Consider the following 23,348-nt stretch of genomic DNA (forward strand, 5'->3'; position numbering starts at 1 on the left):
TACATTTTGTTTAACAACATTAAAACTCCAGCTCCAGGCTTTAGCGTGTGAGTAACTGTCTCTGTGCTTGCTCAGTTGTCTGTAATGGTGCAGGTTCCCATTTATTCAGATGGTAATGCCGGGACAAAATAGAGTTTGTGTCTTTTAGAGAGGGCCTTCACTGTTGATACAGAGGGACCGAGCTATTCCACTCCCCTTTAGAGGAATGCATCGCCTGTGACCTCTGGTGTGTGTTTGTGTGTGGCAGTGAAGATGAGGAGCTTGGAGGGTAAAAGGTGGGTGACGTCTTAGAGGCCATGTCCTTTCTTTGAGCACTACTGAGTCGCCAACACAGACAAGCCTGAAGATAAAAAAGTCTATGCTGCGTAGATGTATCGAAATGTTTGATACGAAATGGAAATCGGTGTCAGGTTCATGTTCATGTTGTTTGTGAGAGGAAGTGTGGTGTAGCTGTGTACACAAGTTTACGCCTCTTGGCTTTCTGTATGAACAGCATGTTTAGTTTAGTTGTCCATGGTTATGCTAAACTCTTTACAGATTCAACAGTAGTGGTTTAAGGAGAGTTAACGTTGGGATTTATCATCATTTGGTGTGTTCCTAAGCCATATTTAAACCATTAAATAACTGGTTTTAAATTTAAAACAAGTTATTTAGGGTATTGTGTTTCCATATTTGTGTGTGTGTGTGTGTGTGTGTGTGTGTGTGTGTGTGTGTGTGTGTGTGTGTGTGTGTGTGTGAGTGTGTTTTGGAAATCCTTGGGTTTGCTATTGTGGGAACTATGTGAACAACACAACACAAACACACTGGCTGGAGCACGACCCTGTAAGCAGACCAAACATAATGTCACAATCAATTATGTCCACAGAGACAGAAAGAGAAGCCATTGTGTATGTGTGTGTGTGCTTGGTCGAGATTACCCTCTCTGCCATTCACCAGACCATGGAACACATACAGAAATCCATGAGCGCTGGAACACAGTCTTGACATGAAAGCTTAGTTCTAGTGCAGCACAGCACCAGTTCTATACCACATACTGAACCTTTTCAGTTCCGTTTCAGTTTCTCTTCCACTCTGTTTTTTGAGATTTGGTTTTCTTTCAAACGGTTTAAGGTGTCTGCTTAAGTAAAAATATATATAGAGCGTTCTTAGTTTTTTTTTTTTTTTTTTTTTTAGGACAATGTAATGTTTCAGCATGACAGAGAGAGTAAAATAAATCTGTGCTTTTCACAGATGATTACCCATAATTTAATTTCCTTCCCTGCTCTTGTGCAGTCTTAACCACCATAAATCCCCCCAATGATGGTTGTTAATCATTTTCTATGACTGATTCTTAGATTCAGTTTTGAAAATGAAGTTGTTTTCATTTTAGACTCTCTGAATGAATGAACATATTGTGAGAATTTACTCTTTGAAGATTTTTTTGTTCAGAACAATGAATACCCTAGGCTTGTTAAGTAGATGTGGGTCACAACAGATTTTATTATAGTGCTAGTATTTGTGTACTGTTAAGTAGAACAATTAGTGCATGGATGAATGATTCATTGACCAAACTTTGGTTAGCATAAGCCAAACTTTAATGGGCTGTGCACAAAGAATTAGAAAATAACTAAATTAGAGGTTATTTATAAATTACATCCTGTTTTTTTTTTTTTTTTTTACTTGTTGCCAACAGGTTAGACTATACAGAAGCCTAGAGCTACAGAGAGGATGCCATAAAATTAACATTATTAGTAGTAGTTATTCATTGGTTTTAGTTAATTGTTTAAAGTCTCTGGTTGTATTGTGCATGATTCATTGCACAATTGTTTTTATCATATTAACATTCAATTAGTAATTAAGTATTAATATACAGTTGCCCTGTCTCTCAGAACAGAGGTTCCAAAGATGCTATTATGAACCGTTTCTGTTTTGCTGTAACATTTCAGAGGTCAAACGTGCAACGGAATTTTAAGGCTTTTTTTGGTTGTGCTCAAACCTCTTATCAGTCTTTACTGAATCAGCAACATTAAAGATTTTATATAGTGTGATGTCAGTGTGAGTCACCACATCAGATGGCTAAGAAGTATTAAGCCAGAGATGAGCTAAGTTAATCTCTATTATTTCCATATTGACTGTAACATGAAATTTAAACTCTCTCTCTCTCTCTCTCTCTCATACACACACACACACACACATATCATGAATACAGTTACATATTCACCAATATATTTGCTTCTTTCATTTATTTTGAAACTTGTTGGAGTTTCCTATCGTAAAGTCCCAGCCCCATCTCAAATGCCTCCTGCTTCCTGAGAGGGTCCATGTCTCACCGTGTGCTTTGACAGTCTTTTGTATGTCCATAAAGCAGCATCTCAGGCAGCATTGTGGGAAGGCACCCATGCGTGGGAGCGGATCTCCCACACACAATCTCATGCCTCACACGTTTTTGAGGGCCAGTTCTGACCGAAAAGATCAAAGAGCAGTCAAACTAAACTCCGAGCCATGACATCCTCTCGACAACCAATGGCAACACGCAGAGCAAACTGCCTTCTCTTTGCCATTCTTACTGGCAGCTTAATTCTTGTCTCAATTGTTCTTACTCATGTTTTATAAATGAGCGTAATCCATTCAGACTGGTATGAATGTACGGTATGTCGGTACTGGCATAATAAAAGTGATATTGTGGCATAGATCCGTCTATCCATCCATCATCTTGAGGTATAGGACTTCAAGACTCATCAATATTAAAAATGTAAAAATGGGCAAATAATTAATGTTGCTTTTTCACACCGTATTTAATCAAAAACAAAGTTCTGCACAATATCATAAAAACTCCCCCAATAGTGGCATACAAATTTGTAAGTTGTTTGTGGTTGACGAGGGCATTCTCTCCTTCTCTCTCTTTAGAGATGACCCTGTTTGCCTCCCAGCCTAAGTCTCTGGAATCATCCCCAGCTTCAGCGGCCACCACTGAAGACCCTGAACAAAGGATGCTGGAGAAAAGGTCAAAGGTCATTGAGGAGCTTCTGCAGACAGAACAGGACTACATCAAGGATCTTCAGATGTGTGTAAAGGAGATCATTCACCCGCTGCAGAAAAAACAGGTAAGAAAACACTCAACAAGCGTGAATGATGTATTTATGTGATGAGAACCATTCAAATCCTCATCTTAAATATCCATGTGTCCTGTAGGCCCAGACTATTGATTTTGATGGACTCTTTGGAAACATCAACTCTGTAATTGACCTTTCCTGTCGGCTTAACAAGACCCTCCAGGATACTGACTCAATAGGTTGGAGCAATTATAGCATTATGGAGCATTATAGATTCAGATCAGTAGCCATATTGCTGTTTTACCATAATCGTTTTTGTTCATCCAGGTCAAGTGTTCCTGGACTACAAAGGTGAATTGGAGGAGGTTTACAAAATCTATTGCCAAAATCATGATGATGCCATCTCTTTACTGGAGACCTATGAGAAGGATGAGAACATCCAGAAGCACGTGTTGGAATGTCTAGAGAAGCTCAGGTAATTTTCACTGCTCTTTTAAATGAATCTGACACCTTCAGCTCATTGCATGGTGTGGTTACAACTACCAACGCATGTCCAGATCCAGTTAAGCATGTTAATGCCAGTCATGATATTTAACAGTGTGTAAGTGTATGAGAAGAATTTGTGTTGGACACTAATTGTGTGTTATTTAATGTTACACATGGTCTGTAAGTTTGAATGGTATCTGGGATTGTCTGTCATGTGACGTAGATAGAATTCTATAGTAATACATCATCAACAGAGACAATGTTACAGGGTGTGCTGGCTCACTCATGCTATCATTAGTCTCCAAATCTAGAGGAACCAGTCCATTTTTTTAGTTTTACTTCTGCTTTAAATGGACTCATCTGATTGGACTTAGGATGACTGATGGAATCTGTGGCATTCCAAGACAGGAATTATTTATGATATTATAAAACCAATCATTTGTTCCTATGTTAATAACAAATGGCAAACAAAGTGGGATCTATATACAACAAATAAACTCCATGAAATTAGCCCCAATGTTGGAAAAACACATTTGTATACATTTTCCAACCGATGAGACCAGATTGTTTATAGCCGCTGTAGAATAGGTGATTCCAGGATGACACACAAGTTTTTAATACTACGTGAAGATTTTCTTTTCAACATTAATAATAAAAATAATAAATGTTATTGAGCAGTAAACCAGCATATTAGAATGATTTCTGAAGGTTCATGTGACACTGAAGAATGGATTAATGGATTGCCATATCAGGAATAAATTACATTTTAAAATATATTCAAATAGAAAACAGTTATTGGAAATTGTAATAATATTTCACAATATTATTGCTTCTGCTGTTTTTTTTTATCAAATAAATGTAGCCTTGCTCAGCACAAGAGACTTCTTTTTAAAATATAGAAAAATCTTACCGACTCCAAACTTTCGAATGCTAGTCTGTATCTTTGTTCTTGTGGATCTTTGTTATTGTGGATTAGTAATGAATGGCGGGAGAGGAATGCTGCACCTCACCTAGTTTCACCACTTTGTTGGTTTCACTGTTTTATCAATCGCTTCCCATTTGTTCCTCTAGTATTATATCTTAAGCTTGATTTGAATTTAAGAACAATTTGCCAGTGGCTACCTCATTTCTTGACTAGTTTCAGTCCACTTCCTTCTAGCACAGTTTAGTTTGTTCTTGATGGTTGCTTTAGCACTTTACCAGATAAAGCAAAGAATACAAGGAAATATTCTGCCAATTTTCCCAGAAGTTCCAGAAATGTTTTTCACTCCATCGTAGTTGGAGCTGTTTGTCCCAAGTATCAAGACATTTGTAAAATGAATGTGCACTTTGCCAAGCCCACAGCTTAGCTTTATACCAAATGACTCTGAATCCAGTTGAAACGATTGCTAACATGTTGCTTCTCTGGCAGGATGTTACTGTAACAAAGCTAGCCATAAAAAATAGGGGAGAATAATCTTCCAAAAAGCGCTTTAAGAGTAATGTCTGGTGTGTTTTTATTACTTTTGTACTTCCACACTTGAGTGCACCAAACTCTGACTGACATTTCATTTTGGTTCTCAGTGGGAGATCAGAGAGGGGCCAGTGGAGGCCCCACAGAGGCTTACTGCTCGCCTAAAGCGGGTCACCCATGGCATGAGTTGCCCCAGCAACGGGCAGCTTATTAATAGTATTTCAGTTTTTCAGTGTTTGTCGTCTTGCCCTTTTGCCCGCTGCATTCATGTTCATTGCAGCATGATGGCAAGACATAACTTTTATTTGAATAATAAGCTGTGAAACAAGGACATTAAATGTGATAAGCTCATTAGCTTATTTCTAATAAGAGACAGAGGTGGTTTAACTTGAAACTGTGTTTTATTCCCTTTCTTTCCTCTCTCTCCTTCCTCTCCCCTGACAGAGGGATATACCGTGAGTGGTAAGTTTAACACAACTCGAAAGCAACTGCATGTGAAGCGCCTGACAGCATGCTGAACGTTTATTAACCTGCGCAACCCTTTTCTCCTTGTGTTCATGTGGGACCAGGAGGCCATGTATGCTCTGTGTGTGTGTGCTGTGTGTTTTGTGATCGTTTCCTTGTATATTCTGAGTCATATTCTGACTTAAATTTGCACAAATGAGCAGGGATAGGTACTGAATCAGATTCAACTTGATTCTTTTGACTATGTTTCATTTATAATACCCATTTAGCAAACATATTCTTACGTATAGAAAGAAAATCTCTATTAATGCTGTATATTATGCAGGAACTTCTTTCAAACTGATTCAGAATTTCTAAATCTCATTTTACATTTTAATATTTGTTTTTTCCTGGGAATCAAACTACATTGGTACTTGGCTGTTTTTGATTCACTGAAAATAACCATATAATAAGTCATTCGTTTGTGAGTCGGACTACGCTGGTCAGATGATTTGAAAATCAGAATTGAACAATTGGGAATCACGATTAATCTGAAATTGCTTTTATTTAATCAGATTCCAGTCCTATAAATTAGATGCAGGGTGTGCAAAACAGTGATTTTGAGTCAGAATGTGATACCAATGGGGAAATTGTTTTATATTTTCAACTGTTTTTGTACTTTATTTCTGGCAATTGATCTAATGCTTTCTGGTGATGTGGAAACAATTATTATTATTAACCCAATCTCTGAGCTCATGGTGTGGTATTTTAAGCAATGTTATTTGTTAATGGGCGAAAACATTTAATTGCAGTGACTCAGCTTTTTAAACATACTCTTGTGCTTATTCAGATTCATTAGTTTTGAAATGTCCTATTCCGCAACATCCAAATCATGCTTCAGCTCTGAAATTGGATCTCCTCTGTATTCATCCTATCAGTTATATTATGCACTCTTTGTTAGACTATTTCAGTAGCCTACTGTGTCTACAGTAACCCTTTTTAACGCGGTTGACGGTGAGCCAGTGGATAACTGATGGATGAAAACAATGTGTGTGTTCAGTGACCCCAGTCTACTCTCAGAGGAGGATGAAGAATGTTACCTTGATGAGTGTCTAAATCTTTTTTTTTCTCACTTTATCTCCCTCTCTCGCCCTTTTGTTCTTTCACAGGGGAAAGACAAACTACATTAATCTGGGTTCCTTCTTGATAAAGCCAGTGCAGAGAGTGATGCGATACCCCCTGCTCCTGATGGAACTGCTGAACACCACTCCTGAGTCACACCACGACAGGAAGCTGCTCGCTGAGGCATTGAGGTCCATTAAAGAGATCAACGTCAATATCAACGAATTCAAAAGGAGAAAGGATCTTGGTATGTGACTGTTTATCTGTCTGTCTATCAGTTTGTCACTCTATCTATCTATCTTTCTGTCTATCGTTCCATCTATTATTCTATTTATCTGTGAGATTGATGGAATGTCTGCTATCTGGCTGTGAGTTTGATCCCTAACTCATCAGCACCATCTGTTGTCTATAGTGGTGAAGTACCGCAAAGGCGATGAAGACCGACTCATTGACAAGATCTCAAAGTTGAGTATGCACTCTATCATCAAGAAGTCTAACAGAGTGAGCAGCCATTTAAAGCACCTGACTGGGATCTCATCTCAGGTACACTGGCACAGCTATTACCGAACCGATTGTATTACCGATTGTGTTGTGTTAACCAAACTGCTCTTTATTCCTTCTTAGATCAAAGATGAAGCTTTCGATGATGCTGAGAAACGATTCAGACTCCAGGAGCGGCTCATCAAATCCTTCATCAGGGACATCTCCCTCTATCTGCAGCATATAAGGGTATTGAAATTATTCTCTGCCTTCGTTCTTTACTGATCTTCCCATATGCTTCCAATTTCATTTTGACCGTTTTTTGTTTTTCGTGAGCAAATTTGCTTTTCGATTCAGTATATGAAGTAATTTTGCCGGACCCTTTTATATCCAATAGGAGTCCACCTCGGTTAAGGTTCTGGCCGCCATCAGTTTCTGTGACATCTACACAGAACGGCAACAGCATGTGGACCCTGAACGGTTTCAAAGAGCTCATCGATGCATTAGCGACAAACAGTTCACGGAGTTTGTGAGTACCAAAATTACCTCACATTACCTTTCATAGTGAAAAACGTATTAAGCAGCAATCAGTTGATTTAAGTACCGTATTTTCCGGACTGTAAGTCGCACTTTTTTTCATAGTTTGGCTGGTCCTGCGACTTATAGTCAGGTGCGACTTATTTATCAAAATTAATTTGACATGAACAGAGAGAAATGAACCAAGAGAAAACATTACCATCTCCAGCCACGAGAGGACGCTCTATGCTGCTCAGTGCTCCTGTAGTCTACACTGAAGACATAGAGCGCCATCTCGTGGCTGTAGACGGTAATGTTTTCTCTTGGTTCTTGGTTCTAAATAAATGCGAGTCATAGTCCAGTGAACTTATATATGTTTTTTTTCCTCATCATGACGTATTTTTGGACTGATGCGACTTATACTCAGGTGCGACTTATAGTCCGAAAAATACGATAGTCATTATTAACATTAGTTAAGTGTTTTCATACACATTTCTTAATGAATAGACTAAATGATTTACATTTGGTGGATGACAAAACAGGCCAAACAGAAGGGCTTTTTTGACTTGGGGCACTATGTAACATACATGTTGTTTTGTTTTCTTAGTAGTTATTCCACTTGTATTATTTTGTACAATTGTATTTTTTTCCCCCATTCATGATATTGGCATGAACTATGTCTCGACTCGTTTCTTAATGTCTTTGAGCAGAAGGAGAGGACAGAAGCCCTAGTCATCACTCCCCTCACCCAGCTGCTCAATATGTTCGCCGGTCCCCACAAACTAATCCAGAAACGTAGAGACAAGCTGCTGGACTATGACAACTGTAAGGAGCGTGCAGAGAGGCTGAAGGACAAGCGTGTGCAGGAGGAGCTGCAGACGGCGAGAAATAACTACGAAGCTCTGAACGCCCAGCTGCTGGATGAGCTGCCCAAGTTCCACCGCGCAGCCGAGGATCTGTTCACCAGCTGCGTGAGGGGCTTCACCCAGGCCCAGAGAGACTTCATTGCACTCACGCTGGGAGAGCTTTCACCACTGCTGCAGGTGAAGACATAGTTTTAGCATGCTCCATAATAATCCTGTGAATTTTCGGCTTTCTTCATTCTTTTGTGTGTTTACATCTCCCTAGCTGTCTGGTTTGGGTGGTACAGAGGGAAATCTGGTGTCCTTGTTCCAGGAGGAGCACACCCGTGTCTTGGATTTTCTTCAGAGCTTTAGTTTCTTTCCCGATAATCTTCCCACAACAACTGTACGCAAGCCTTTTGACAGGAAGACTCTGGAGAAGCAGAACTCGAAGAAACAAGGCCCTGTGAGTTTTCCTAATGCATCCTGAACCAGAACAGACAGGGTTTTTTTTTTTTTTTAACAATGTTGTCTAAAGCACTATTCGGACGGGACTAGTTTTCTAAACTACGTTTGAGTTTCGATTCTTACCACCTGACGTCTGTGATTTTCATGTACCAATTCGGACGGGACTATCTCCGTGTTTATTACAGAGGTGGGAGGGTCTGTATTGTGCATCTGGGCGTCACAGAGATCACGCGCTCTGTATGCGTGCATTTAATTCATTCAGAATGACTGCCTTAGTATTATTACACAATAAATACTAGATGGCTAGTATAACAAAACCATAGTAATGTGTGGTTCCTTTAGTTTAACTTGTTTTCCTTTTTTCTTTTTCTTTTTTATTATTAAATTTAATTAAAACATTATGTAACTGAGTACATAAATGAACGTGAGTAATCTTACCTGATGCTGATATTACAATAGCCGGTATTAACAGTTTACGCGATCTTGATCTTGATTTTATTATTTGTATTATTTTTTTATTATTATTTATTTGCCGCTAAGCAAATATATCAAACATCCGCACGGTAAGAGCATCTACGGTAATTCACGTTGGCCAAAACACACAAGGAAACGCGTTGTGAAATAAAATATCACCGGCAATCACAGACATTCGCATTCGGACGGGATTAGTTTTCTCAGAGGATCACTGAGTTTGCTGAAAAACAGTAGGTAATTTGCTCTGGAATTATCACAGAGGTTGTGTGAGAAAAACACAGACGTGGCAGATTCGGACGGGATTAAAATCAACAAGTACGTCTGTGAAACGGAGATTTCTCTAACGACCCCCTGGAAAACTAGTCCCGTCCGAATAGGGCTTAAAACTGTTCAAAATTGTTAAGCTCAAATAAAATGAAGGTATTAGATAAAAAAAAATAAAAAAAAACTTAAATGAAGATTAGAACTATATTGCCTTGACAACTAACTGAAATAAAATAAGTTTGGGTTGGTGTTGGCGCATTGGATGAGACACATGCCTTGTGAGAATCCACTGTGAGACACCAATGTGTCCCTGAGCAAGACACTTAACCCCTAGTTGCTCCAGAGGCATGCGACCTCTGACATATATAGCAATTGTAAGTCGCTTTGGATAAAAGCGTCAGCTAAAATAAATAAATGTAAATGTAAAGTTTAAGGTAAAGTGCTAAAAAAAAATTACTTTAATTAAAAAATCATTATAAAACATAAAGTGTAAAACGAATAAGGATAAGAATGACAATTAGTTTAAATAAAGCTCAAGTAAAATATAAATATTAGATGAAAAGCAAGCATAAAAAACTAAATTAAATAAAGTAAAAAATATATTTGCTTGTCTACTAATTCAAATAAAATAAGTTTAGGTTAAGTAAATAAAAAAATAATTAAAGTTAAATAGAAATATGAAAAACAAAAACACATAACATTATTCAAATGTAAACAAGTTCAAATGCAAAAAAAAAAAATAGTATATAATAGTATATAAATAATACTTACAATGTTTCTTTGCAATAACAGTAGTTAGTTTTACATCTCCTTTATTCTTTTATTAAAAAACAGCTTAAACCGAGATTAAAAACAGGTTAAACCAAAGTGGTTAACTGATAAGGCCAGTTTTAAGCTGTTTTAGACCCTTTGCAACTAGTCAGTCTGAAAGTCCAGACAATTACAGTATTTTCCGGACTATAGGCTGGTCCTGCGACTCATAGTCAGGTGCGACTTATTTATCAAATGAACTAAGAGACATGAACCAAGAGAAAACATTACCATCTCCAGCCACAAGAGGGCGCTCTATGCTGCTCCTGTAGCCTCTCCCTGAAAACATACAGCTGTAGATGGTAATGTTTTCTCTTGGTTCTAAATAAATGCGATTTATAGTCCAGTGTGACTTATATATGTTTTTGTCCTCATCTTGACGTATTTTTGGACTGATGCACCTTATACTCAGGTGCGACTTATAGTCTGAAAAATACGGTAAGCCACTGTAGGTCGCTTTAAACAGCACACAGTCAACCGTGGTTTAGGAATGACACATTTCTGTCTGTCATTCATTCTCCTCTCTTTCTGTTCCTCATTTCTGTCTGATTTTGCAGCCAAACTACGTGCTGCAGACGGATGAGCACCGCGCTGGGCTTCTGACAAGATACGGGCCAGAGAAACTCTACCAGGCTGAGAGAAATTTCAACGCAGCACAGGACTTGGACGTGTCTGTACTGGAGGGAGACATAGTGGGTGTCATCAAGCAGCAAGACCCCATGGGCAGCCAGAACCGCTGGCTAATAGACAATGGAGGTTTGTAACGTGTTATCTGTATGTGATACATGTGTCATCACCTCCTAAAATACATTCGGCCTGAACACACTTTTTTTCTCTCTCTCCTTCAGTTACGAAGGGCTTTGTGTATAGCTCCTTCTTAAAGCTCTACAATCCACGCAGGAGTCAGTCGGATGTTTCCATTGAGAGCCAATCATCAAATGAGTCGGGCTACAGTGGATCCTCTCCCATGTTCTCACGGCAGAGTAGTAACAGCACTCTGACTTTCAACCAGGAGACATCGACTGTCAGCTTCACAACGGCGACGCCTCCAAACCAATCACACACTCTCCCGAATCAAGAGAGCACTCCGAGAAAAAACAGAGAGGCTTCTTCAACTAACTACTCTTCCTCCAGTCAGAGGGATTCCCTCGACCCCACCTTCAGAAACTCTCCCAATCACAAAGAACTGTCCGAGACAGCCTCTCGAAAAAACAGGGAACACTCAGAGCCCTCCTACAAAAATTCCACCAATCACAGAGATGCGTTAGACTCTGATAAAAACACTCCTACCAATCACAGAGACACTTCAGACTTCTCTGAGACAGATTCTTGTCCCTCCAGTAAGAACTCCAGGTATGAACCATCTTCGAGGTACCATGACTCAAAGCTGAGACAAAATGGAGATTATTCGGTACAGCAGAGGATGCCCGAGTACCCTCCCGAGGAGTATATAGATCCAGAGCCTGAACGTGAGCTAGATGGACAGCAGGTATGTCATACTGCACACAGAACTAGATCAGTCCAGAATTCAGTGATTGCATACTTTAGATTGTAGATTGTAATTCCAGTATGTAACAAATTAGAATATGACATGTTAAGTAACATTGCATGCATTAATTGTATGCCATTTAAATAATTGAAATGATTTAAAATAATAAGTCATTTTAAATAGAGAAATGCAATTACAAAAAAGAAAATTAATTTGTAATAAATGTATAATATAATATAAAAGAATGTATTAAACCATCATTTAAAATCTTCGATAACGTCTTTATATTAATAAGTTCAGCTTTGTCTTATGTTGAAAATCTTCTCCTTATTAGTTATTATTAGTTAGTTGTTACACCATTTAAACTTTTAAAACTTTGTGTACAAATTAATAATTTGAACCTTATAGTAATTAGGAAATGAAATCATTTAAAATAATGATTTTATATAATTAAACTATAAAAATACATATAATTTAACAAATATAATATATATATAATATATATATATATAATATATATAAGTGTGTTACAAAATAATAAAACCACATTATTTGACATTCGTGGTTCTTCATATAATTAGGTTCAGTTTTGATTTTATGTTTTGATTTAAAAACCTTCCGTCACTTCCTGATATTGCTATACCACCATGTTAATCAACAATTTGGTATGTGAATTAATAGTAATAGTAATAATTATCATAAAAATACTAAACCGGTTTTACTTCTTGTCAATGATTATTATTAATTTTCTTTCTTTATATTCTCTTTCAGATATACTACGCTCTTTACTCCTTCAGTGCACGGTGTGCAAACGAGCTCAGCATTTCAGCCAATCAGCAGGTCCGAATCCTTGAGTTCCAGGACATGAATGGCAACCAGGAGTGGTGGCTGGGGGAGGCAGGAGGACGGAAGGGTTACATCCCATCCAACTACATTCGCAAATCTGAGTACACATGAGATGGACATTTGTACAAGAACAATCCCCAACTACCCCAGACCTCTACAAACCAACTCATTACAGGGAGAACACTACAAAAGGACGTTATTGTGCCTTAACTATTGAGGAGATGCACTGATGTGGTGAACTTGTCATTGCTACTGATGAACAAAAAAAATCCCCTCCATATTGACTTCAGTCAATGAATGTAACTCCTGACTCCTAGTGGTCATAGAGGATGGTGTATGTGGAATTTAAAATAATGGGAGAGAAAAAATAAATAGTTTGGACCGAGAGGCAGATTGTTGTTGGATTCAGTGATCTGACATGTTCTGTTGTTCTTGGATACTCCTTTTACAGTGTTTGCACTTAATTGCTCCGTAGAGAGTGTAGATCTCTTTTGATGTGTAGGAGTGGAGTGGAGGAATTGTATTGGGCATGTGCGATTCACACTGGACGTAGACTGATGGGATTGATATTCCAGGACTGGCGATGACAGTGTTGCCTGTAAATAAGAGTGCAAGAATGAGTGTTTGTTTGTGGAGTGTTTTGAGATGTTGCCTTCCTTCATCTGACAATCACAGTGCACCTCAAGGGAGAAAAAAGATTTTACTGGGTTTCAGTGAATGTGAACAAAATAATCCATATGAAGTGTTTGGATTTATTCCCCATTGGGGCTCTCAGATGATGACAGTATCACCACTGGTGACCATATCATATTGCTGAAAATATGAATGAAATGCAAAAGACACTTTTTGTAAGGTACAGTGTTTTCTACCTTTTTACTTTTTGACAGCATTAAGTTTGCCACTTGCACTTGAATGCATTTACAAGTTAATATTGATGTGTTGAGCCATTGTGAGGGAGTTCAAGGCACCTGTGAGCTCATTGCACCAACAGAACTCTGAATATTTATCTCTCATGCTGTATATACTGAGAATTAACTCCTGCACTCCAGTGTGAACTGATCCATTTCTCCTCTTTAAAATAAAAAAGAAATCAGTAGAAAAACAGTTGCTTGTTATGTATTGTCTTGGCCTTAAAATTATATCAGTCATGGCCTAATAGTTAGAGAGTCTGACTTGTAACCGAAATGTCTCGGTACCGTGAGGGTTAGGTTTTAGGTGGGGGGAGTGATTGTACAGCACTCTTTTCCAACTTCAATGCAATGACTGAGGTGAGACATTAGTGCAAACCACTGTATCCCCAAGCGTGTGTGTGTGTATGTGTGTTTTCACCGCTCACTGCTGTTTGTGTGCACTTGAATGGGGTAAATACAGAAATTCCAACTGTGGGACACCTACACGTCATGTCACTTTCACATTCAATATCTTACAGTTACAGATTATGGTAGTACCAGTTTGGAAATATTTGGCAGTACTGATTTTAACACAATGTTCAGATTATTGTTTTTCTTAAAATTATGTTTAAATGAACAGAATTCAGTTACACCCTTAAATAAATACAAAATGTATTTTTATTGCTGTATTAACAATCATTTCTATTAAACAAAACTGGAATAAATTAAAAATGAAAGATGAAATAATTTTTTTCACTATTGTCAGTTGTTTTCTAAAACCGTAGCAAAGACCTTCTCAAGAGTAAACACTGCCGGGTAACTGACCTAATATCTTTGATTTGTCAATAACACTGTGGATCAATGTACAAATACTGCACAACAGGTTGTTGTGATTTGTTTTTAGAATTATTTTAGAATTTTAGGATTAGAATATATATATAAACACACACTCACACACCGGCATCAGTTCACATTAAAATTAAATTGAGCTACAATATTGTTGTAGTGCATATCTAGTGAGGCTCACTGGCCAGAACACAGAAAATCAATGCTGTTAGGTAATGATTGCTAGATAGTAAGCATAGAAAAGGGTCCAGGGTCATCCTCATACATGTCAACATATTTACTGTCCACAATATAGACAAGTGACTTATGGTGTTTGATTATGCACCTTTTACTCCTGAAATCATGTTAACTGTGATTCTGCTTCTGATGAGTCTTTCTGGCCTCACTTTGCCAGTCCAAGCAGCACCGGTATGTAACCATGTGAAACTATAAATCGCTTAATCATATATGCTTAATTGAGTGATATTATACTGCGATTTGAATGAAATTGTGTCAAATCTTTCAGGGTCTTTTGGATGAGATTTTAACTTTATTTGATGGTGAGAAGTCTTAACATTTTGGTTGGTGTCTGTTTATGCGTTTGCAAGGTTATTCATTTATGCATGTCATCATAATTACTCTCTCGCCCCCTTGACAGAAATAAATGACTATACTGTTACTGACACCACGGGGGAAATATCCTCAGCCGAAATTAATGAAAGCATTGATTGGATTTTTTCCTTCTTTGATGAACCAGGCAAGAACTTAAGTACTTAAGTAGACAGTGCAAAGGTATTAAAGGGGTTAGTTTGGGTGCTCACAAACATGTACGCTGATCATGTTCAATACGTCTGTAGAAGTGTGTGATCCAAATCCATGCCAGAACAACGGAGTATGCGAGGTCCTAGAGAGTGGCGGCTTCAGATGCATCTGTAAAGAGCCTTACATTGGCAAAAAGTGCCAGGATGGTGAGATCTTAATAAGCTATACCTAACAATAATTATTAATCAGTAAGAGTTGGTATCGTTCTTGAGTTTTCATGTTGGAATCTTCTAGAGAGGAACGTGTGTAAGAAAGTGAAGTGTGGTCATGGTGATTGTGTCAGAACTTATGAAGCCCCATTTTATGAATGCAAATGCCGCCCTCCCTATACACCCCCTACGTGCAAGAAAGGTGAGCTTTCATGTCTTCCATATCTGAGATATAGCAAATTACTTTTCAGTGTTTCAAACTTGTTTTTTTGTTTTTTTGTTTTTTCAGTAGTAATGATGAGAGTTTAGTGATTATTAATGAGTTCATTAAAACAGGTCTATGTCAGACTGTAGTGTCTTTTTAATTGCTTTTATACTTATGTTTGCAATATTAGCCTCTGCTTGTGACCCGAGTCCATGCCTGAATGGAGGAAAGTGTGTTAAAGGTCGTACCAGAGCCAGTTTCACATGCACATGTCCTGAAAATTACAGTGGGAGGTTCTGCCAAGTTGGTAATAAACTTTTTTTTTTTTTTTTTTCATTTATTTTATACCAAACCAAATGGTATTTTAAAGCTACACTAACTTTTTCCTTAATTATATTTAAGTAATGTGCCAGTACATCAAAAACTATGTTTTTGTCTAAATCACTATGGTTAGCCTATAATAATTTGTTTTGTATTTTAGAGTTGTCTGGGACGGATTTTACGGAAAATGGGAAACGTTATTTTAAAACAAATTATTTCAACAAGTCACGACGTACCTGCTCATAAGACATATTTTTCACATATTAGTCTGTAGTTATTGGGAAAGTTTTGATGTTTTAAGTGACAATCGCATGAACATGGCAACATAACTTATGTAGGTGTATGAATCAACCACTAGAGGGCAAAAAATAATATATTGTAGCTTTAAATAACCTCATAAACTAGATGGAATAATGTTATAAACACATAATGTAATTTTGTATTCAGGTCCAAATGATTGTTATGAGGGAAATGGGGAATCCTATATAGGTTTTGTCAGTCAGACAGTGGAAGAAATTGAATGTTTACCATGGAACTACTATCGGATTCCCTTCAAGGAGTTTGAAGGGAATGAGACCATTGGAGCCCACAATTACTGCAGGTTAGAAGTTGGTTTTAGTAAATCTCACAATGAATTGTGGTATAACATGTTCCCTTAACAATTTTTGCCAATAAAGAAATCCGGATGGAGACCGGGAGCCCTGGTGCTTTGTGAATGATAAGGGGAATCTCCGGTGGGATTACTGTAATGCCAAACCATGCTCTGAACCAGGCACAGAATTTCCTTCTATTTTTTCTCTCTTCTATATAATGCAAAAACAGAAACACATGTTCTTCAGTCCGCTCTAGCAGTCGGTGTTAATGATATCATATACTTATTTACCTTATTAACTCTGACAGAACCAGTAAAACCCTCCAGAGCCCCTGAAAAACTGCAGTTTTCTGACTGTGGAAAGATCCAGGCTAGTATGATAGCCCCAAGGATATTTGGTGGGAGGAAGTCTCTGCCTGCAGCCCATCCCTGGCAGGTCTCATTTCAGGTCCGTCCCAAGGGCTCTAACATATCCTTCAGCCACAACTGTGGAGGAACCCTTATTGACTCCTGCTGGGTCCTAACTGCGGCCCACTGCATGTAAGTTAGGGGGGTGCTGGTGTTGCATTAGGTCTATGTAATGTTCAATTAGATAACTCTTACTATAATTTTATGTTTTCTTTAAGTTATAAATTAAATTATATTGAATCTTGATGATTTTGCACTCGGTTTTTACAGTAGTTTTGCCTTTGAGGGGTATATGCAACAAATATCAGTTTGATAAACTATGTTTGTATGGTTTGCATGATCATGGCAGTGATGAGAACGAGGAGGTAAGGGTGGAGATGGGTGGTGTGAACCTGGAGAAAGATGATCCTGCAAAACAGTTTCTTGAGGTGGAGAAAATCATGGTTCATGAGAACTATACAGAGACTCCTGAAGCCCTGTATAATGATATAGGTCAGTAATTAACTCGCTAAGTGAACATTATCTATCTATCTATCTATCTACCGATCTCGTTTTATTTTAGTCTGTTCTGTATTCTATCATTCTAACTTGCCATGTCAATAATTCTATCATTCAGTCCATCATAGCTGTTATAGGGTAAAAGAAAAATATCCAACTTCTGTTTGGAAATAATCTTATGTATTCAATTTTGGAGTTTATAGACTGTACATTTGTAAATCCCATTTTAATATTGTTATTGGTTGTGTCTATATCCTTAATTGTATTAACATGATAGCAAGTTATAAGATTTTGATTAAAAAGTAAAAATAATAATAACATTCAGGTTTAAGAGTGATAACTATAACTAGTGTCCACACCAACACAATAATAATTGTCAGTTTATTGTAAGTGTGTGCTGCAATTATGCCATGTGCTGTGTATGGATTATGGGTGTCAATGTTTTTTATCGTTCATCCAAAAAAAAAAAAAAAAATGTAAGTGATTAGAATTGTTGATCTGTGTTGTTATCCTTGTTGCGGTGTGTGAATTATTAAAAAAATAAGTTATATCGATAGTTATATTTAGCATTCTTTGTGTAAACCGCCTTAAGATCAATAAAATGGGTGAATTTTCATTTTATGCTGATTTAAATTTTTGTTACATTGAATGATTAAAAAACAATGCAAATGAACCATACAGTAGCCTAGTTTTACTGGAGGTTAAAAAAAAAGACATCCCAGGGCAAAGGGCATTGTGAACAGCTTAAAGTAGTATTAGCATCTTTTTTAAACCAGTTATGTCACAATTTATGTAACTCACTTATGTGATAACGTGTATCCAACTCACAGTGCTTTTGTTTCTCATCTCTACCAGCCCTGCTGAAACTAAAGGCAATAAATGGAAGGTGCGCCAATGAGACCAGGTCCGTTAGGGCAGCATGTCTTCCCACGGATTCATTCCCTGATAAAACTATGTGCACCATATCAGGCTATGGAGCCACTGAGAAAGGTGTGGTTTCCATATTCAAATTTCATTGTAGACATTCACCATAGCCACACCTGCCTCTGAGAATATCTGTCATCTATCTATTACTCTTTCTTCCAGATCATGCCGTCTCTCCTCAGCTGCTGGATGCCAAAGTTCTCTTAATCTCTCAGAAGCGTTGTATGTCTCGTAATGTCTACGGGAACAGAATGGATGATTCCATGATGTGTGCTGGATATATGCAGGGAAAGATTGACTCCTGTCAGGTGTGCTCCAATCTCAAATTAGTTTTTTGTCTTTCAGTGAAAATTGTATTAATATACATCAAACACTAAATCTCATTTAAAATGATTGTGCAAACTGATGGCGCAGTATTTAATTTTTTTAATAAATGGTTTTCTTTTTATAGGGTGACTCTGGTGGACCCCTGGTTTGTCAGAAAAATGAGACTCATTACATCTATGGTGTGGTGAGTTGGGGTGACAGCTGTGGCAAGAAGAACAGGCCCGGTATCTATGCCCGTGTCACCAAGTTTCTTGACTGGATCAATGAAAAGATGCGAGCAGTTTAGGATGTCTACTCAAAAGGTTTGAGTTCAATGAAAAAAATAAAAAAAATGTATGCATGTGTATATCATTAGGCAGCAGACCAATTAAAAATAGTTCTTTCAATGTCACTTTTGTGATTCATGTTCATATCAAAATCAAAGGGAAGTAGTGACATTTTCCCATCGGAGTGTAACGGACTGCCAAAAAAAAAAATTTCACGGTTATGGATTGATTTTGGCATGGTTACTGGGGCAGTTTATGCAGACTTAATGACTGGATAAGCCTTTTTAAACCGCAGACCCATACCTTTGATTAAAAAAATAGAATTCTTGCATAAATTCTTAACAGTATGATTAAAATATATTTAAATACTAACTTAATCTCATTACTTATTTTGCCTTTTGTAAAATTTTCAAAGTCAAGTTGTTAATAAATCAACGTGTTTGTACACATATCCAAGTAAAAATGTTTAGGAAATCTTGATGACAAACGTACTTTGAAATAAAATTTCTTATTTTTAATCTCATTAAAACCCATTGAGTATGAATCAATGAATGTCGCACAATACAAATATTTTGTATCAACAGTTTATTTCCAGTTATTGAAGGTTTAATTTGCTTCTTAACACCAAAACATAAAGAGACACTGTGAAAAACTAAAAAATTAGGTATACATCAAATCAGCCATGTTCAGAGAAAGAAAACCTTTATTATTCTTCATGAAAATTATGGTCAAGTGAGCATGTCACAAATGATAGAAGTCTCCCAGAGATGTGAAATAAGCACAGATTTCTGCCTTATAGGTTTTCACAAAAGGACTTGGACAGGATCTTTCTGCAAAAAGAATAAATGCTGCAGCCAAAATTGAAAGAAAATCAAGGCGTTACACAGGAGCAATCAGGAGAATACTGGAAACAGCCAAGCACTCTGCACCGCAACACGTCACCTTAACAGCTAACCAGCAAAACTCAACTGCTACGCAACTGCGCCTAGTGCATAGAAAATACACAAGAGAGAATATTAGCAATCACGTTATTCTTAAATTTTCCATTTAAACCATAACACCTGCTCTGTTAGCAAGCTTTATGATGTCACAGTTTTACATAAAGGTTTTAGCGGCCAAATTTCTGTCTCCACCCAGTCCTTTAAGATCAAAGAAATATTCACATCCAAAATTGTCCAATAATAAGCGTTTATTAAGAACAAAAATCTGATTAAAAATGAACTTACTTTAGTCTGGGAGTTTCAAAAACAAAAAACAAACTACCAAAAATAAAGAGAAGTGATTTCACCTATTAGCCCAATTTAGGCATAAAGATCATTTAATATCACAAGAAATTCAAATGTATGACAAAAACAATTGTGGGCAACAAAGAAAAACTAGTCATTTAAAAGATTTAGACTAAATCACAATAACCTTTCGGTCAGATATATGGATAATTTGAGTATCCTCAGATGGACATCTGTTCGGTGCGATCCTCGAAGATTCAACCAGCTGACATCATCTAGAAGAAAAGAAGAAGTTAGTTAATTTCAAACAGCAAAGCAGAGGGTGTCTTACAGTAATCGTCATAAAACGAGGCATTGCATATTACGCAACGCTCGATAACTGGTCCTCAGTTATACAGAACAAACAGGCACTCTTTTCCACACATCGAGTATCTTGCCATGTTTAAAATTAATCTATGGACCTCATTTTTGTTCTGCAAGGAACCTCATGTACCTGATGTTTGTTCTGCGAGAAAACTCATGGGTAGAGAGCCAACAAACCTGAGGGTGGAATTAATGTCTCATAACTATTTTAAGTGTCAGCAAGCTGAGGTACACTTTATTGGCAGTTAGAACAATTACTCAAGTACTAAGTTACAGACCGGTTAAAATCAGATACCCAGCAGCCTGACAGCTTAAACTAGCTCTGAGAACACCCCACATCCGTCCCGCTTTTGCCTATGCCACGATAGACATGAGTTTGTGACAAGGATGATGAAAAGGTCTCAGTCCATTGTCCTGAAGACGTACCTCAACACCACCTCAACACTCAATGAGACCGACCTGCTCCATAGCAACCGCCAATCAGCAGCAGGCAGCCATTGGTCGGATCACACACTAACTGCTCTCAAACTGCCCCAAACTCCTTTTGCAAACAGGAATCAGCAGCTTGGAGGAAAAAATTCCACATTTAGATGAAAATCAATGGATTTTGGCTGGTACACGTTTCAAAACAAACATACTTACGGTATCATACCCAGGACAGCTCCAAATCAAACATCCGTTCTGAGGTTTAGGATTTAAGTTAAAAATAAACCCTTAAAGTCATGCAGAAACTGAGAAACCAGACAAATGCTGTAAACCCAAAACTTGGGTAATACATGAAACCTCCTTTGAGATAATGCATCTGCCGATCTACTACATCTGCAGATGTATGGAACTTAGTGAAAGAGGAAAGTAAGGGGGGGGGGGGGGGGGGGGGGGGGGCATTAAATAGATTTTAGGCAGCCATTTTAAATGATCAGTGAGCCACGCAAGTATTTATTTTAAACTACTTTGGGCTTGTGTTATAATGGTGGTCATTAGCTGGTCTGCTTTAATCAGTTTAATTAAATGAAGTTCATGACTAGCAGCATTAACTATATTTAAAAAAAATTTAAGTGCACTTGTCATTACAATTATTGGGTGATACAAATTCCCCCAGCTGCAAGAAAATCAGGATGTCTTCATACAAAGCATTAGGCTCACCTATGTTTCAGCTCAGGATTCAGCAGTGGCTCCAGCGTCCTCTGGAGATTTGGGTCTGCTTCTCGATCTGGATCGTGATTTGGATCCTTTGTTTGATCTGGGAGTATGGCTCCTGGAGTGAGACTTGGACTTAGACCTTGAACGGGACCTGGAAGGAGATTTGGACTTGCTTCTGCGTGGTGTGCGGGTTTTGGAGCGGGAACGGGACTTGGATCGGGAACGGGAGTAGGACCTGGATCTGGATCGGCTGTAGCGGGATCTGCTACGGGAACGGCTTCTGGATCTAGACCGGCTGTGCCTCCTGCGCCTAGGACTACGGCTAAAAATAGATTAACGTGAACAAATTAGCATGAATATTGTTTGCATAGAGAAACAAACACTGTGTTACAGCCTTACAAAACACCAAAAAGTCTTTATAATTAAAAGCTGAGTAGCTTATACACGTTTAAATGGGAGCAAACAAAAACGCGTGTGTTTGCATGCAGTCATGTTTTATTGTCTTCATAACCAGTAATTCGAGTATAATTACCACGTTATCGTATTCAAACAAAAACTCGTAGCACAATGATTGGAAGTTTGATTCACTTCAGAGAATCGGTTCTTTCTAATAATTCGGTTAAAAAAAAATCATTTGTTACGGTATTACGTAACCTCCAAGTATTTTTTTTTATTTTAAAAATATTTTACAGAGAATGTTGTAATAAATCCGCTAGGAATGGGTTTGGTTTCCAAACATTACAAATTGATTCAAAAGAAAAAGACTCCATTACCATTCGATCACAAATTGCTAATATTAACGGTAAAGTTACTTTGCTTCGTTCACAACGTTGAGCGATTGTTTGGTACAACGCCAGATACGACGGCACGATAAAACGGGGAACTATTTACTGAATTAAGTAAATAGGACTTACTGAATTAAGTTATTTAGGGCGATAAAACATCGCGTTTGTACGGTAAGCAAAACAAGAAGTTGAGCACGTGTGGTTTAGCGCTCTTGAGGCCTAAGGGCCTCAAATGTGACCTTTGAACGAGAACATTAACTTAAAATGGTTTAAAAATGACAATATTAAAAGAAATTGCATATGCGGGCCTTACCTTCGGCTTCTCCGTCCATGTCCCCCGTACCTCCTCGGTGGGCCTCCACGGCGGCTGTAATGTGAATCTGGCGGGCGCCCGTATCGCGCCATCTGCACGCGCAGCTCGCGGCCGTCCAGCAGCGCGCCGTCCATGGCGTCCATCGCATCCTCCGCGTCCCGCTTATCATGAAAACGGACAAAGGCGAACCCGCGGCTCTCTTTTGTGTACCGGTCTCTCGGGATATAGACGTCCCCGACTCGGCCGTACTTCTCGAAAACCCGCCGCAGTGTTTCAGGGGACGTGCGGTACGTCAGATTGTCGACTTTTAAAGATGTCATGCCCTCGACGTCGGGCGGAGGTCTGCCGTAACTCATCTTGAATCACTAACCCTACTGCAGTATATTACGCGAAAAATAAAACAGATGCTTGCAAGATTTTCAGGAAAAATACCGAATCATTCGGAACGTCCAAAGAAACACGCCGAGAGCAGATAACTCTCTAAAATGGCGGTAACCGGATGTTCGTGTTCCGTGGGGGTCGGCTTTTATTTTCTTTGAAAGGAGAGGAAACACTGCCACCTCTGGTC

The 23,348-nt window shown here is 38.1% G+C and overlaps 3 protein-coding genes across 11 annotated transcripts in view; 2 read left to right on the forward strand and 1 right to left on the reverse strand.

The window, feature by feature from the left end:
• LOC128025381 (dynamin-binding protein) overlaps nucleotides 1–13,830 on the forward strand; it is a 46,584-nt gene extending 32,754 nt beyond the window's left edge. For 2 of the 3 annotated variants that reach the window (XM_052611700.1, XM_052611702.1), the window contains 13 exons: nucleotides 2,887–3,083; nucleotides 3,172–3,271; nucleotides 3,360–3,507; nucleotides 5,416–5,433; nucleotides 6,585–6,784; nucleotides 6,950–7,080; nucleotides 7,162–7,266; nucleotides 7,415–7,546; nucleotides 8,244–8,576; nucleotides 8,662–8,841; nucleotides 10,949–11,147; nucleotides 11,240–11,880; nucleotides 12,652–13,830. In XM_052611700.1, coding sequence (XP_052467660.1) covers nucleotides 2,887–3,083; nucleotides 3,172–3,271; nucleotides 3,360–3,507; nucleotides 5,416–5,433; nucleotides 6,585–6,784; nucleotides 6,950–7,080; nucleotides 7,162–7,266; nucleotides 7,415–7,546; nucleotides 8,244–8,576; nucleotides 8,662–8,841; nucleotides 10,949–11,147; nucleotides 11,240–11,880; nucleotides 12,652–12,837 — 2,570 coding nt within the window. In that variant the 3' untranslated portion in view covers nucleotides 12,838–13,830. The remainder of the gene's footprint in view (nucleotides 1–2,886; nucleotides 3,084–3,171; nucleotides 3,272–3,359; nucleotides 3,508–5,415; nucleotides 5,434–6,584; nucleotides 6,785–6,949; nucleotides 7,081–7,161; nucleotides 7,267–7,414; nucleotides 7,547–8,243; nucleotides 8,577–8,661; nucleotides 8,842–10,948; nucleotides 11,148–11,239; nucleotides 11,881–12,651) is intronic. The other variant, XM_052611701.1, reaches the window with a different exon arrangement.
• An 882-nt stretch (nucleotides 13,831–14,712) lies between these two features.
• Nucleotides 14,713–20,073, forward strand: habp2 (hyaluronan binding protein 2). The gene is made up of 14 exons (XM_052611710.1): nucleotides 14,713–14,870; nucleotides 14,968–15,001; nucleotides 15,100–15,198; nucleotides 15,299–15,409; nucleotides 15,498–15,614; nucleotides 15,808–15,924; nucleotides 16,386–16,539; nucleotides 16,616–16,710; nucleotides 16,839–17,070; nucleotides 17,288–17,430; nucleotides 18,292–18,426; nucleotides 18,523–18,668; nucleotides 18,812–18,989; nucleotides 19,753–20,073. The coding sequence occupies exons 1-13, from the start codon at nucleotides 14,769–14,771 to the stop codon at nucleotides 18,971–18,973; spliced, it is 1,647 nt and encodes a 548-aa protein (XP_052467670.1). The 5' UTR covers nucleotides 14,713–14,768; the 3' UTR covers nucleotides 18,974–18,989; nucleotides 19,753–20,073.
• On the reverse strand, nucleotides 19,524–23,287 carry LOC128025386 (serine/arginine-rich splicing factor 2). 7 transcript variants are annotated; one of them, XR_008186142.1, is made up of 5 exons: nucleotides 22,781–23,287; nucleotides 21,686–22,004; nucleotides 20,969–21,106; nucleotides 20,367–20,454; nucleotides 19,524–19,938 (listed from the first exon to the last, which is right to left on the reverse strand). XR_008186142.1 is itself a non-coding variant. In XM_052611712.1 (3 exons), the coding sequence occupies exons 1-2, from the start codon at nucleotides 23,134–23,136 to the stop codon at nucleotides 21,698–21,700; spliced, it is 663 nt and encodes a 220-aa protein (XP_052467672.1). In that variant the 5' UTR covers nucleotides 23,137–23,287; the 3' UTR covers nucleotides 19,524–20,454; nucleotides 21,686–21,697. The 7 variants fall into 7 exon arrangements, 3 of the variants coding, with proteins under 3 accessions (XP_052467672.1, XP_052467673.1, XP_052467671.1); XR_008186140.1 differs by lacking the exon at nucleotides 20,969–21,106; XR_008186141.1 differs by having other exon boundaries at nucleotides 19,524–20,454.
• Between the last annotated feature and the right edge of the window lie 61 nt (nucleotides 23,288–23,348).

The sequence above is a fragment of the Carassius gibelio genome, chromosome A12, assembly GCF_023724105.1.
Source record: "Carassius gibelio isolate Cgi1373 ecotype wild population from Czech Republic chromosome A12, carGib1.2-hapl.c, whole genome shotgun sequence".
Classification (NCBI taxonomy): Eukaryota; Metazoa; Chordata; class Actinopteri; order Cypriniformes; family Cyprinidae; genus Carassius; species Carassius gibelio.

Bases quoted from the DNA above. Each gene is read 5' to 3' on its own strand.
- habp2 (XM_052611710.1), top strand. From the start codon at position 14,769: ATGGTGTTTGATTATGCACCTTTTACTCCTGAAATCATGTTAACTGTG. The intron at 15,410-15,497 runs GTGAGATCTTAA...GGAATCTTCTAG, and splicing joins TGGCAAAAAGTGCCAGGATG to AGAGGAACGTGTGTAAGAAA. The intron at 18,669-18,811 runs GTGTGCTCCAAT...TTCTTTTTATAG, and splicing joins GAAAGATTGACTCCTGTCAG to GGTGACTCTGGTGGACCCCT.
- LOC128025386 (XM_052611712.1), bottom strand. From the start codon at position 23,136: ATGAGTTACGGCAGACCTCCGCCCGACGTCGAGGGCATGACATCTTTA. The intron at 22,005-22,780 runs GTAAGGCCCGCA...ATCTATTTTTAG, and splicing joins CATGGACGGAGAAGCCGAAG to CCGTAGTCCTAGGCGCAGGA.